Raw genomic sequence first — 16,508 nt, forward strand, 5'->3', positions numbered from 1 at the left:
TGGTTGTATGCCCCATATATACAGTGCCAGTCAAAAGTTTGGACACACCTACTCATTCAAGCGTTTTTATTTGTACTATTTTCTACATTGTAGAATAATAATGAAGACATCAAGACAATGAAATAACACATATGGAATCATATAGTAACCAAAATTTTTAAACAAATCAAAATATATTTTAGAATCTTTGAAGTAGCCACCCTTTGCCTTGATGACAACTTTGCACACTTGGCATTCTCTCAACCAGCTTCACCTGGAATGCTTTTCCAACAGTCTTGAAGGAGTTCCCCACATACAGTGGTTCCTCAAAAAGTTTTGAGATTATGCCTCGGGAGTTAAAGGTCATTTGTGGTTTAGTACGTTACCCTGCGTCACTGCTTCATTGCTCCAGACAAGCGCAAGGGAGATTTAGAGCACCGATTATGCTTTTGGGTCCCAAGGCACTAATGTATCTCTAACTGAATGAATGCTGTCAATGAATGGGGGATATGAAACTGATAATTGTGCACGACTTCAAAATTGAATTTAAATTAACTGGAGGATGAAGGTGATTGAATTTAGAACAATAGTGTAAGAATTGCTATTCCACTGTCCTGCACGCAAACCCGAAAACAATACACTTATTTTTTTGTTTCTACTTGGTCAGAAGAAGCTGTAACTGGACTGTAGCAAATTACTTACTAAAACGGTTGTTACACTAAAGGTTTTTATTCTAAGAGAAATGAAAATGTTCAATTATATTCAAATTATATTCTTAAGATATGTGTTGACTGAATATAAGCAGCAAGTGATGCCTGCTAAATAATCAAGTTGATGGCGCAGTCATATAGCCTCAGYACCTACTGTACATAAAGCTGAGTGCCTCACTCATTCATGGGTTTGGATCAAAATCTTATTTTTTTTCTCTCAAACTCAATAACATATTTCTACCACGGTGTGTTTTTGGTTGATGGCCAATATTAAATACAGTCGAATGCATTTGTGAATTCAATCTATGTATTGTTTAATTATTTAAGGCTCTCTGTGCTGGAGTTCTTTTAAGAATAAAGTAGGCTAATGAAGGCAACAAATTGTTGCGTACTGAAACTCCCAAAGTCATCCAATTGTTACAATAGGATTTGAAGCAATAGCCTACCCGCGTGTGGTCAACTATTTCAGCACCGTCTCGCGCTGCTCTGAGACAAGCACGACTACTTAATAAACATAYACATTTTAAACAGTTTTTTTTATCGAATTCAATAAATAATATAAAACAGTGGTTATAGAGGGAGCAAGCGGTCAGCATCTTAGGAGTAAATGTCTGAATGCTCGGCTTTTCATAGCCRAGCATTCAGAGGTCAAGACAGCAAGTGCGTGTGTGAGTGCGTATGAGAGAGAGACTCCCCAGCTCTCCYCAGCTCCACAACCACGGGTAAAACCTTGCTGAGATGATCAATGTATTTGTTGTATCATCAGTTTCTCAAGCCAATACGTCTTGATGGCCTTCACCAGTTCATCTTTGCTTGTAGGCTTGGCAGAGTTACGGATTAATTTTTCAGAATAAAGTAGGCAACAAATTGTTGCTTACTGGAACACCCAAAGTCGTCCAATTGTTATAATAGGATTTGAAGCAATAGCCTACCCGTGTGTGGTCAACTATTTAAGYACCGTTTCGTGCTGCTCTGAGACAAGGGACTGATAAATCAATGAGCATTTTATTTTCACTGAATCTCCGTTTGGGTATTGGTTAGCCTATAATTAGGGTGTGGAAATGTTAGGATTATTTTGCTCTTAGTAGCCTACTCCTGACCGGTCACGTTGCACAGCGCCATATTTTCTGAGGGTTTCGTTTTTCTTGGAATAGAAACACCATAATATTTGGGACCACAGTCTCAAAGAAAACCATTAGTAACACACTACGCCGTCATGGATTAAAATCCTGCAGCGCACGCAAGGTCCCCCTGCTCAAGCCAGCGCATGTCCAGGCCCGTCTGAAGTTTGCCAATGACCATCTGGATGACCAGAGAGGAATGGGAGAAGGTCATGTGGTCTGATGAGACAAAAAAGAGCTTTTTGGTCTAAACTCCACTCGCCGTGTTTGGAGGAAGAAGAAGGATGAGTACAACCCCAAGAACACCATCCCAACCCTGAAGCATGGAGGTGAAACATCATTCTTTGGGGATGCTTTTCTGCAAAGGGGACAGGACGATTGCACCGTATTGAGGGGAGGATGGATGGGGCCATGTATCGCGAGATCTTGGCCAACAACCTCCTTCCCTCAGTAAGAGCATTGAAGATGGGTCGTGGCTGGGTCTTCCAGCATGACAACAACCCGAAACACACAGCCAGGGCAACTAAGGAGTGGCTCCGTAAGAAGCATCTCAAGGGCCTGGAGTGGCCAGCCAGTCTCCAGACCTAAACCCAATAGAAAATATTTGAGGGAGCTGAAAGTCCGTATTGCCAGCGACAGCCCCGAAACCTGAAGGATCTGGAGAAGGTCTGTATGGAGGAGTGGCCAAAATCCCTGCTGCAGTGTGTGCAAACGGTCAAGAACTACAGGAAACGTATGATCTCTAATTGCAAACAAAGGTTTCTGTACCAAATATTAAGTTCTGCTTTTCTGATGTATCAAATACTTATATCATGCAATAAAATGAAAATTAATTACTTAAAAATCATACAATGTGATTTTCTGGATTTTTGTTTTAGATTCCGTCTCTCACAGTTGAAGTGTACCTATGATAAAAATGACAACCTCTACATGCTTTGTAAGTAGGAAAACCTGCAAAATCAGCAGTGTATCAAATACTTGTTCTCCCCACTGTATGTTTGCTAGCTATTCACAATAACAGTCAAGATAATCAACAACAAAAGATTGAAATGTTTCCATATGGTTTCTTCATAAATCAGTATATTTGAGATGAATTATAATATTTAATCTGACCATTTTATTGGTATACTACGCGGTAATGTAAAAGTTGTGTATTTTAAYGATCCAATACGTAATATGGTACACTTAACATAATTAGGTTTTAGTCCAGAAAGGCTCGAGAAATGATCTTGGTTGCCAAATGAGATTGCGCAAGGATCCAGAATGCAGATTTAAGAAAAACTAGAGTCATTGACACTTATTTTTAACCACTTGATATTATTATTATTATTGCTGCATCTGATTTTAATAGCCAATATTTTGATGGCCACAACAAACATATACGGAGACAGTGGACAACCGTTGAATACCTTCTGAGAAGTAACCATTATTAACATCTGAGGTTCCTACACATAACTTACACCAACATTTAAATAGTCCAGCCATTTATATATAAATTCTAGTCATACTTTATCAAAGGCCTTTTCAAAATATGCTATGAAGACCAGGCCTGGTTTCTTCAATGTTACATTGTTTTCTATTGTTTCAAGTAATTGTCTTCAATGTATTGTCCATGTAAAAAACCTGTTTGGTCGGGATGAATAATATCCGGCAAAACCTAATTATTTGCGCTATGCATTTCCCATCACAATATTGAAGAGTAATGTTTTTGTTTTTTTTGCTATCCTAGCTTGATGATCCTCTCTTCAGCTCCTCTAGACACGGGTTGTGAGCAGGAGGCTGGTGATGTGTTTTCTAGTGAGCCAGACAGTGGTTGCATGTAATTCATGAAACCTGTTTGTTAAACACCTTGCTAAAAGTAGCTAGCAACTTTTAAAGAACCTGCATAAATATATACATTGTGCTTCCACGTGACAGTGGAACCAGGCTCAACCACACTTCTCTAGTCAGTTGTTCCACAACTAAACATTTTACAACACTGGTCTCGCATCATCTCTCCTTATGTCAGCTGTTAGATCCGCACTGGGCATAAGCTTCTCCATTGAGCATGCATTTTAGTCCAAGCTAAATCTGGTATCAGAAATCCGGCCCTAGATCATTGGACAATGGGTCGCTTTAACTATTCTCAGACAAAACGTATGGCASCGTAAAGGTAGTTGTACCCCAGACTTGAATGAATCCTAAATGTTAATAAATGTCCCATCGATGTATGTACAGTATGTAAAGTAGAAAGGCTTAGAAAGTCAGTGTTTGGCAGAACTGACTAACTGACCTGGACCATGTACTTCTCCTCCTCACACACCTGGTTGGGAGCTGAGTCCTCCTTCCCCTCTTCCTCCACACTCTCGATCAGCTCCGACTCCTATCCAAAACAAGGAGGACACACAGTTAGACATATCAGTCAGCTAGCACACATATAAACATACCAGTCATCTAGGACACAAACCACAAAGTCAGCTAGCACACACAGACATACAAGACAATTAGCAGAGATACACCCATATACGGAGATACAGTGCCTTCAGAAAGTAGTTGCACACCTCGACTTATTCCAATCTGTTGTGTTACAGCCTGAATTTAAAAAGAAAATTGGGTCACTGGCCTAAACATAATACCCCATAATGTCAAAGTGGAAGACATTTTTCAAATTAATTAAAAAGTGAAATTGTGTCTTGTGTCAATAAGTATTAAATCCCTTTGTTATGGCAAGCCTAAATAAGTTAAGGAGTAAAAATGTGCTTAACAAGTCACATAAATAAGTTGCATGGAGTCACTGTGTGCAATAGGGTTTAACATTCATTCTGAATGACTGCCTTCTCTCTATACCCCAATCGAGCAGTGAATTTCAAACACTGATTCAACTACAATGACCAGGGATGTTTTACAATGCCTCGCAAAGAAGTGCACCTAATGGTAGATGGGTCAAAAAAAAGAGTAGACATTAAAAATCTCTTTGAACATGGTGAAGTTATTAATTACACTGTGGATGGTGTATTAATAAACCCAGTCACTACAAAGATGCTTCCTAACTCCATTGCTGGAGAGGAAGGAAACTGCTCAGGGAWTTCACCATGAGGCCAATGGTGACATGACAACAGTTAGAGATAAATGGCTGCGATAGGAGAAAATTGAAGATGGATCAACATGTGTTACTCCAAAATACTAACCTAAAATGAAAGAGTGAAAAGGAGGAAGCCTGTAAAGAATACAAATATTCCTAAACATGCATCCTGTTTGCAATAAGGCACTAAAGTAAAACTGAAAAAAATGTGGCAAAGAAATTAACTTTATGTCCTGAATACAAAGTGTTCTGTTTAGGGCAAATCCAATAAAACACATAACAGGATACCACTCTTCATATTTTCAAGCATGGTGATGGCTGCATCATGTTATAGGTATGCTTGTCATTGATTGACAAGGGCGGCGCACATAGGGCAGCGCACAATTGGCCCAGCGCCATCTGGGTTTGGCTGGGGTAGGCCGTCATTGTAAATAAGAATTTGTTCTTAACTGACTTGCCAAGTTAAATAAAAGGTTAAATAAAAGGACTAGGTAATTTGGGAGGGATAAAAAAATATTAATGATTAGAGCCAAGCACAGGCAAAATCCCAGAGGAAAACCTGGTTCAGTCTGCTTTCCAACAGACACTGGGAGAAAAATTCACCTTTCAGCAGGACAATAACCTAAACGCAAGGCCGAAAATACACTGAAGTTGCTTACCAAGACGACATTGAATGTTCCTGAGTGTTTTGACTTATATCAGCTTGAAAATCTATGACAAGACTTGATCAACAACCAACTTGACAGAGCTTGAGGAATTATAAAAACAAAGTGAAAATATCGTACAATCCAGGTGTGGAAAGCTCGTTGAGACTTACCCAGAAAGACTTACAGCTGTAATCGCTGCCAAAAGTGATTCTAACGAATTGACACGGGGTTGAATACTTCAAATCAAAGTGTATTTGTCACGTGCGCCGAATACAACAGGTGTAGACCTTACAATGAATGTGCACCAGCTGTTGTTTACAAATATGCACATACCGCCCCCCCTCGTCTTACCGGAGTGTGCTGTTCTATCTAGCCAGTGCAGCGTATATCCTGCTAGCTGAATATCCATGGCATCATTCAGCCACGATTCCGTGACACTAAGATTTTACAGTTTTTGATGTCCCGTTCGGAGGATATTCGTAATCGTACAGCGTCTAATTTATTGTTCAATGATTGTAATATTGACGGTAACGTCAGATTTCCCACTCGCCTTCTGCGGATCCTTACGAGGCACCCCACTCTGTGTCCTCTGTACCTGCGTCTCTTTCTCATGCCAATAATGGGGATATTGGCCTTGTCGGGTGTTCGCAGTTGTCTGTGCATCMTGCATGTTGAAGAAAAAAAAWAWWTTCTAATCCGAGGTAAGTGATCGCTGTYCTGATATCCAGAAGCTCTTTTTTGCCGTAAGATACGGTGGCAGAAACATTATGTACAAAATAAGTTACAAATAACGCAAAACCCCCTCCCCCCCAAAAACCATAGCAGCACAATTGGTTAGGCGCCCGTAAAACTGCTGCCATTTCTTCCGGTGCCAATACTTGTGGTAAATTACCTGTGGTAAATTAAATTGATTGCACATGATTTGGAAAGGCACACACCTGTCTATGTAAGGTTGAAGGAATTGTCCGTAGAGCTCCGAGACAGGTTTGTGTCAAGGCACAGATCTAGGGAAGGGTACTAAATATATCTGCAGGATTGAAGGTCCCCAAGAATACAATGGCCTCGATCATTCTTAAAATGGAAGAAGTTTGGAACCATCAAGATTCTCCCTAGAGCTGGCCGCCCAGGCAAACTGCGCAATAGGGGGCGACGGGCCTTGGTCAGGGAGGTGACCAAGAACCCGATGGTCACTCTGACAGAGCTCCAGAGTTCCTCTGTTGAGATGGGAGAACCTTACAGAAGSACAACCATCTCTGCAACACTCCACCAATCAGGCCTTTATGGTTAAAGGCACATGACAGCCTCCTTGGAGTTATCCAAAAGGCACCTTAAGGACACTCAGACCATGAGAAACAAAATTCTCTGGTCTGATGAAACCAAGATTGAACTCTTTGGCCTGAATGCCAAGTGTCACGTCTGGAGGAAACCTGGCACCATCCCTACGGTGAAGTATGGTGGTGGCAGCATTATGCTGTGGGGATGTTTTTTCAGTGGCAGGGACTGGGAGACTAGTCAGGATCAATGGAAAGATGAAAAGAGCAAAGTACAGACAGATCCTTGATGAAAACCTGCTCCAGAGCGCTCAGGACCTCCGACTGAGGGTAAAGTCTCACCTCCCAACMGGACATCGACCCTAAGCACACAGCCAAGACAACGCATGAGTGGCTTCGAGGACAAGTCTCTGAATGTCCTTCAGTGACCCAGCCAAAGCCCGAACCTGATCGATCATCTCTGGAGAGACCTGAGAATAGCTGTGCAGCGAAGCGTCCCCAGCCAACCTGACAGAGCTTGAGAGGATCTGCAGAGAAGAATGGGAGAAACTCCCCAATTACAGGTGTGCCAAGCATGTAGCGTCGTACCCGAGAAGACTCGAGGCTGTAATCGCTGCCAAAAGTGCTTCAACAAAGCAACAAGTAAAGGGTCTGAATTCTTATGTAAATGTGATTTCCGTTTTTGATTTTTAATACATTTACAAACATTTCTAAAATCTGTTTTTGCTTGGTCATTATGGAGTATTGTGTGTAGATTGAGGGAAAACATTTATTTAATCCATTTTAGAATAAGGCTGTAATGTAACAAAATGCAGAAAAAGTAAAGGGGCCTGAATACTTTCCGAATGCACTGTATGTAATCAAGATATATTTCCTTTTTCATATACACTACCGTTCAAAAGTTTGGGGTCACTAAGAAATGTCCTTGTTTTTGAAAGAAAAGCAACGTTTGTCCATTAAAATAACATCAAATTGATCAGAAATACAGTGTAGACATGGTTAATCTTGTAAATGACTATTGTAGCTGGAAACGACAGATGTTTTATGCAATATCGACATAGGCGTACAGAGGCAAATTATTAGCAACCTTAACTCCTGTGTTCCAATGGCACGTTGTGTTAGCTAATCCAAGTTTATCATTTTAAAAGGCTAATTGATCATTCGAAAAACCTTTTGCAATTATGTTAGCACAGCAGAAAACTGTTGTGTGATTAAAGAAGCAATAAAACTGGATTCTTTAGACTAGTTGAGTATCTGGAGCATCAGCATTTGTTGGTTCGATTACAGACTCAAAATGGCCAGAAACAAAGTCTTTCTTCTGAAACTCGTCAGTCTATTCTTGTTCTGAGAAATTAAGGCTATTCCATGCGAGAAATTGCCAAGAAACTCGTACAACACTGTGTATTACTCCCTTCACAGAACAGCGCAAACTGTCTCTAACCAGATTTGAAAGGAGTTGGAGACCCCGGTGCACAACTGAGCAAGAGGACAAGTACRTTAGTTTCTAGTTTGATAAACAGACACCTCACAAGTCCTCAACTGGCAGATTCATTAAATAGTACCCGCAAAAAAACAGTCTCGACGTCAACAGTAAAGATGTGACTCCGGGATTTTGGCCTTCTAGGCAGAGTTGCAAAGAAAAAGCCATATCTCAGACTGGCCAATAAAAATAAAAGATTAAGATGGGCAAAAGAACACAGACACTCACTGGACAGAGGAACGCTGCCTAGAAGGCCAGCATCCCGGAGTCACCTCTTCACTGTTGACGTTGAGACAATAGTCATTTACAACATTAACAATGTCTACACTGTAKTTCTGATCAATTTGATGTTATTTTAATGCTTTAATTGCTCTTCTTTAAAAAACAAGGACATTTCTAAGTGACCCCAAACTTTTATATATATATATTTTTTTACAAATGTTAGAATCTTCATTCCACTTTGACAGAGTATTTTGTGTAGATCATTGACAAAAAATTACAATACATTTTAATCCCACCTTGTAAGAACAAAATATGTCAAGGGGTGACAATAGTTTCTGAAGCCACTGTACATAATTTTTAAATGAAAGAAGGTGAAGGAAGAGTCTTGGTGGTTTCAAACTTCTTCCATTTAGAATGATGGAGGCCACCGTGTTCTTGGGGACGTTCAATGCTGCAGACATTTTTGGGCAGCCTTCTCCAGATCTGTGCGAGACACAATCCTGTCTCGGAGCTTTACGGACAATTCCTTCGACCTCATGGCTTGGTTTTTGCTCTGACATGCACTGTCAACTGTGAGACCTTATTTGGACAGGTGTGCGCCTTTCCAAATCATGTCCAATCAATTGAATTTTTTATAGGTGGACTCCTCCAATCAAACTCTACAAACCTCTCAAGGATGATCAATCGAAACAGGATACACCTGAGATCAATTTCGAGACTCACCGCAAAGGGTCTGAATACTCATGTAAATAAGGTATCAGTTTGTTTTTAATAAATATGCAAACATTTAGAAAAAAAACTGTTTTCGCTTTGTCATTATGGGGTATTGTGTGTAGATCGATGAGGATTTGCATTTATTTAATCAAGTTTAGAATAAGGCTGTAACGTAACAAAATGTGGAAAAAGTCAAGTGGTCTGAATACTTTCCGRAAGGCACTGTATGTACATTGTTTTACTTTTCTCTCTTATTACTTCTCTATTTTCTCTCGCTCTGCATAGTTAGGAAGGTCCCGTAACCATTTCACTGTTAATCCACACCTGTTGTTTACGAAGCATGTGACAAATAAAATTAGATTTGACAACCAATGTAATTTGCTGGTTAATAATTATCAAATGGGCTGTAGAAAACTGTGTTTTACCAGAGGAGCTGTGTAGGCTACCATAGTGGACACAACTCACATCTTGCTGACTGCACATCTAACTGGGTCATACTCACAAAACTGTCAAAGAAATTAAATAATATCAAGTGTTATTTTTCATAAAATGGCATTTTGAATCACTGAGATTAGGAGCTGAGTTTACCTATTTCATATTATATTTTTGATCAGATATTATGCATTTTACCAACATCTCCCAAAAAGTATCATTACCATAACAGTCCAAAAAAGTTAAATACTTCTAATATGTTTTTTGTTTTTACATTGCTCCCCTAATGAAAAGGCCTGAGTTAAACATAACACAGAATTTTTTTAAATTTCAAAATGAAATTATACAATTATAATAAAACGTAATCTGACTATCAGTTTGAGCTTTGTTTTTTAAAGGGGGTGTTTGAGACTAAGAACATTATTCTGAAGGCATATAAGCATATAAATTAACTTAACGTGTGCTCCTCTAACGAGTACGGGTGGGTGAATAAAACTATAGACAGTAATTAAAAAGCCAAACTGGTTCCTACATCAATACCGGTATATAGTAAAATAAAGTATACTGCCCAGACCTAGAAAAATTCAGATAAAAAGTAGGGGGACAAAAACAAATCCCCCCCCCCCTAATCTGATAGTGATAGACGCGCGCTCAGCTCCATCAGTATCAGATAATAATTTAGAATGGAAAATGAATGTGTTCATTCAACATTTGTTAGTGCATTGCATCGATTCATTCCACTAATCAAATCCCTTCAAGCTAAAAGTATTGTATCGAAGCCCATGTATCTAGATGTGTATTGAATCATGCTTGTAAGGAGTGCTGCACATTCCTACTCACCACACTGCTATGGTCCGAGTCGTCCCGTACTAGGACAGGCGAGTCGGGGGATGATTCCGGAGACACCTGAGGCTCTGCCTCCGCTTCAGTCTCAGCCTTGGTCTCTCTCAGTTCCACTATGGGTGCCGAATCTGTGGTCTGCTGGGGAKGCTCGTTAGGTGTCTGTTCCTCCTCTGCGGTCCCTCCGTTCTGGGAGAACTCATCTGGTTCCCCATTCCCATCCTCTGGAGGCTGGCTCTCTGACTGACCCTCTGTATCCTCAGAAAGTCTCTCCTGCTGGGCAGCCTTCAGGGCGGCCGAGAGCACCTGCACTTGGGCTGGGAGACACATACGGAAAGACAGACACAAATTCATGGTCTTGAATACACAGGTCAAATGTACAGACTATTAAAAGTGGAACTGACAGCGTTTTAACTACTTTGCAGATATGAGACAAACAGACAATCATAATATTAGGCAAAACTATAACATTCCCAGTTTATGCTACAAAACCACCTTCATAACAGGTAATAAAATAGGTTATATATAGATTTGACAAAATTTCAAATTAGGTAAAATAATGCATTGTTGGCAGAATAGATGGATGCAGTTCAACGCATGATTAATATAGTTAATTTGCCAATACTTTTCTTGGTTGTCCAACAAATATTGCTATCAGGTTATAAATCACAGCTGGCCTAGTACATKTTTTGCTGCCTCCAGCCCTTCGGGATACACTGTTTTAGTTTCAATGACTCAATGTTTTGCACAAAAACGGACAAATGTAACTAAAGCTGGAAATGTCAATACAATCAAACTAGCAAGGGGAATGACCACAAGTTAATCATATGGCAAATAGGCTAGTTTAATCAATTTATGTATCTATTTATTTAGCAAGCTAGAAACACAGAGCCTAACGTTAGCTAGCTAAGCTAGCGAGTGGTCGACTTTATCCCCCATATCGTTTATCTGTGGCTAAAGCTAGAGATGCAAGTGTTATTTGGTTAGCTGGTGTGACAACCCTCCCACTCTGTTAGCCAAATTCTCTCTTTGCTCTTGTTTTCCTTAATAGGATGTCGGTGGGCGGAGCTGAGAGGATCGTCAGCGAAATGGGACACACCTGGGCTCAGGTGTGCCGCGTGGATAAATACATCTATCCCCATTCATTGAGACACTCTCCACGCAGACACACTGTTATTTTTGGTTGTGGCAGTTTKKGGCTKGTTTGTTTTGGCACTACACAACACCCCTCCATATCACCAACTATGTACGTAACCACTCACTTACACTACTGATTACACACATTGTTAATTGTATGTAGTTTACTTCAGTTAATACATATTTTTGTTATTCCTTGATCTCCTTGTTGTCTCCCTCTGTGTTATGGGCTACGAGCCGGTTCGTGACAAGTGGGGGCTCGTCCGGGATTATAAGGTTGGTTCCTAGACATTTTGGTGGATAGTATTTTGTTGCATTATGATGGGTTAATGCTATTTGGGATGCGCATTGGTTGGTATTCACTGCATAGTCTTAAGTGTTCGGTATAGAGCCTTGGAGACATATCAGTGACTTTGGTAGTCCGGTGACATCATCAAATGGTGCGTTACATGAAAAAGTATGCCAGTAGGCCTAATACTAATKTTGTTAAGCTAACTGGTAAGTGTATTTTTGGGGGGAGAAAAACTGGAGTTAGGTGCTTTGTTTGCATCTTTTGTTAATTTGTTTTGAGTTGTGCTGTTTTGGTAGGCCCAGTGTTGGTTGCCTTTGTTAAACTTTCCACTGCGGTGGATGGCTGGTTGTGTGCTGCGTTGGAGAGTGTAACATTGGTTAGTTTCCAGGCCCCTGGCCAGGCTGGAAACTCTTGCTCTACCTGCTGTTGGGACATCGGTCCAAGGAGGTGAGTACAATCTGCTGTGTACCTCAGTGGGAGATTTGGGTAGCGTAGTGCCATTTACTACCCGGATCTAGAGCCTTACTTTTCCGCTGTTAGGCTTAGTGACAGGTTTCACTTTAGAATACGTTGGGCATGGTTATTTTATTTTTGTGTGGTGTCCGTGGACTAAGCAGTTGTCTCGGGGGCACATCTGTGGCTTGGGGGGAATCCGCCAGCGTGCTGTTTTTCCCCCCCATGCCAGCGGGGTACAGCGCGTAATTACCCACCACGAATCCGCACGAAGACTAGGGTTGAGTTATTGTAGGATTTGGGGAAGCTCCTTATGTATCATCTCTCTCCTGTGGTGCCCAGCGTTATTGGCGTTTCTCTTGTTGTGGTCTGGTCTGGTGTGCTCAGCGGAGGGGAAGAGCAAGATTATTTTTAGTAGTTACTTGTGACTATGGTGTCTAATGTAGACGAGTTAATTTGCGTTCCAACAGAGGAACTGTTAAAATAATGTACTAAAACAGCTGTTGAAGATCGSTGAACACTACCAGGTTGAAATTAGTGATAAACGTCTAAAAAAATTATGTTAGGTTGATATTGAAGGCCAATTTGATGGAGAGTGGTACAAGAAGTTACCACTGGGGCAGCCTCTGCCGAGGACACGCCACCTCACCGTTTTGTTAGAATGTCCCCTCCGACTGTTAGCCCTAGTAGTCTTTTGAACAGCAGAAAGAACTGCTTCTGTTACAGCTAGAGTATCATTGTGTTAAGCTGGAGCATGATAGTGAGCATGATCGTGTTAAGTATGAAAAGGAATTGGAATTTAAACAGGATTTGGAGTGTACTAAAATCAAGCTGCAACGAGCAGTTAGAATCRGTTAGGGAAAGAAAGCCCTCTGGAGAGTTTGCTCTGGGAAGGTGACCAAGATTTACCTAGGGGGTCGCTCCTCTCTCGGTAGTGCCCCGGACAATTTTCATAATGTTGTAAAGTTACGTTTGTTGCCAAAATTTTATAAAGGAACCTGAGATGTTATTTTCGTTGGTTGAGCGTGTTGCTGACGCTAGGAGTTGGCCTGATTCTGATCATACTTTAAATGTTACAGTGTGTTGACAGGTAAAGGGCAGGAATCAAATTCAGCTCTTGGTGTAGCCGACAGTATCAGCTATGATAAGGTTAAAATGGCTGTTACAGATTTTTGAATTTGTTCCTGAGGCTTACCGTCAACGATATAAAACACAAAAGAAATATGTTAGACTCATGTTGAGTTTGCGCGGGAGTTTTCAGTTTAATCGCTGGTGTTCTACCTCYGCGGTTATGACTTTCCAGGGGCTGTGTGATCKGATTATGCTAGAGCAATTTAAGGACAATCCCTGATCGTATAGCCACATACATTAATGAACGAAAAGTGAAGACCGTCTCTGAAGCTGCGGTTTTCTGCGGATGAGTATGTTTTGACTCACAAGTGACTTTGCAGAGCCCTGTATTTGGAGTGAGTGGTTTACAGGCAGAGATTCATTCATCTAGGGTTGAGCCTGGCTCCTGTTGTAAAGCTGACTTCAGTCAAGTGTCACTACTGTCTAGGTTTAAGTMATTGGAAAAAACTAATAGCCTGTTCTCAGGGCTAAAGGTAAATTCAGTACTCGCGCTAACGTTAAACCTAAGCCTAGGGCGTTAGCAGCGCCTGTCACACATCAGTTCACTCCTGTCACTCTCATGCCCAGGTGTAAGTGAAAGTACCAATTGACCCAGATTATTTACCTTTCATTACGGAGGGTTTTGTTTCTCTGTTAGGAAGTAACGAGCCAGTGTAGATCCTGAGGGACATCGCTGCTGAGACTGATTCGGGGAATAGTGTTTTAATTAGGGRAATTGGGTTGAACACTGTCAGTTCCATTGCATAAACTGCTGTTGGATTCTGAACTGGTGAATGGCGAGGCTGTTGTAGGGGTGCGTCCTTCGTTGCCTGTTGAGGGTATCAACGTTATTCTTGGGAATAACTTGGCTGGTGAGCGTGTATGGCCTGCCGTGTCTCCATCTCTAGTGGTTTCCGCTAAGCCGTCGTTTGTAGGGATTCCAGAAGAGCACGCAGAGTTTCCCCAGAGGTGTTCTCTGCATGCGCAGTGACGCGTTCCATGAGCTGCGGAGACCTGGTGACGGAGACGGCTAATGATAATGTTAAAGAAATGTCTCTACTTTCCCTGTGACCCTGTTATCTGTGCCCCGCTCCGATCTAATCAAGGAGCAATGGGCTGACCCCACATTAGAAGAGTTGTGTGACCAAATTGTGCCTGTGGAACAGTTGTCCTGATGAGAAAGTGGGTGCCTCATATTAGTTTTGTTGGCGGTTATTAGTCCGGTTSCTGTACAAGTTACGTTTTGTGAGTTGGTGTTAAACTTCCCACGGCGATACTGCTGGACATCTGGACGTGAGGATTAATAAAACGGGTAAACATAATCAAGCCGGTACCGGTGATTCCTATTCCCGTACTCTTGAGTATCTGATTATTGACTGTGTTGGCCCTCTGCCTCGCTCTAAGAATGGTAGTTACCGGTTCACTTTGATGCGTCAGACCACTAGGTTTCCGGCTGCCTATCCTCTCTGGTCTCTTAAGTCTGTGCTAAAAGCTTTGACTCAGTTACTCACTGTTTGGAATCCCTAAACTTATTCAAAGTGACCAATATTCTAATTTCACCTCTAATCTGTTTGGTCAGGTTCTCCAACAGCTCCATATTAAACACAATTTTTCTGGTGCCTATCACGTGCAGACTCAAGGAGCGCTGGAAGCCTTTGTTGAAAGTTTATTGTACAGAGATGGATAAGGATTGAGGGGTTGCCGTGGTTACCGTTAGCCGCCAGGGAGGTTTCAMAGGAGAGCACAGGTTTCAGTCCAAATTACCTAGTGTTTGGACATCGTGTGCGTGAGCTTCTGGCGGTGCTCCAGGATGACTGGAAGTCTCCCGAGCCACCTCAGTTCCTCTTATCTTATGCGTGTAATTCCCGGTGACACTGCTGGTGAGATGGCTAAAGAGAAGCTATCATCTTCACAGGGGAGGATGAAAATAATATTTGATCGGCGAGCTGAGCCTCGTCCCTTTAGTCCAGGTGACCAGGTTATTGCTCTGCTGACAATTGTTGGTTCTCCTTTTCAAGACAATTTTCAAAGTCCATATATACGGTTGTGCGCCAGTGCACTGAGCAAAACGATCTAGTTGCCACTCTGGAACAGAGGAAAGGGCACCAACTGTGCCATGTAAATCTGCAAAAAAAACTATTACACACGTTCCTCTGGGTCTGAGGAGTGGGAATCCACAGAGGACAGTAAACCTGGTACTGTTACATCGCTGGGTTCTTCTCTGAAAAAGTCAGTCACTGGATGCTTTGGACAGCCTTCTCGCTCATCTACCTGCTGATAGGCGAGACGAGTTGGTCGGTCTGATTCTGAGTTTCAGTTTTCTGATACACCTAACTTAATAGAACACGATATTGACGTTGGGGATGCTGACCCCATCCGTCAGCGGTTCTATAGAGTTTCTTCAGAGAAACTGCATTGTCTTGATGCTGAGATCAGATACATGCTGGAGAGTGATATTGCAGAGCCTTCTTTCTYCAGCTGGGCGTCTCCCTGTATCTTGGTCAGTAAACCGGATGGGACAAACAGATGTTGTACGGATTATTGTAAGGTAAACAGTGTCACTAAGCCAGATTMATTTCCTCTTCCTCGGATGGAGGACTGCATTGATCAGGTCGGAGAAACAAAGTTTGAGCAAGTTTGACCTGTTAAAGATATACTTCTCCTTAATGCAACCGCTGTGTCAGATTWAAAAAAAGCTTTACAGCGAAAGCACACCATGGAATAATCTGAGTACAGCGCTCAGAGACCAAAACAAGCCATACAGATACCCGCCATGTTGGAGTAAACAGAAGTCAGAAATAGCATTATAAATATTCACTTACCTTTGATGATCTTCATCGGAATGCACTCCCAGGAATCCCAGTTCCACAATTTTTKKGGTTTTGTTCGATAAAGTCCATCATTTATGTCCAAATACCTCCTTTTTGTTCGCACGTTTAGTTCACAAATCCAAATTCACAAGGCGCGAGCACTAGGTCCAGACGAAAAGTCAAAACAGTTCCATTACAGTTCGTAGAAACATGTTAAACGATGTATATA

The 16,508-nt window shown here is 41.5% G+C and overlaps 1 protein-coding gene across 2 annotated transcripts in view; it reads right to left on the reverse strand.

Annotated features, from left to right (window-relative positions):
* The window catches only part of ppp4r1l (protein phosphatase 4, regulatory subunit 1-like), a 44,786-nt gene that overhangs the window by 16,392 nt on the left and 11,886 nt on the right, over positions 1-16,508 (reverse strand). Inside the window, exons 12-13 of one of the 2 annotated variants that reach the window (XM_070438644.1) lie at positions 10,478-10,794; positions 4,113-4,172 (exon numbers count right to left, since the gene is read on the reverse strand). In XM_070438644.1, the coding sequence (XP_070294745.1) occupies positions 4,113-4,172; positions 10,478-10,794 (377 nt within the window). Of the gene's footprint in view, positions 1-4,082; positions 4,173-10,477; positions 10,795-16,508 lie in introns of both variants that reach the window. The other variant, XM_023984091.2, reaches the window with a different exon arrangement.

This window comes from Salvelinus sp. IW2-2015, linkage group LG1 (assembly GCF_002910315.2).
Source record: "Salvelinus sp. IW2-2015 linkage group LG1, ASM291031v2, whole genome shotgun sequence".
NCBI classification, from domain to species: domain Eukaryota; kingdom Metazoa; phylum Chordata; class Actinopteri; order Salmoniformes; family Salmonidae; genus Salvelinus; species Salvelinus sp. IW2-2015.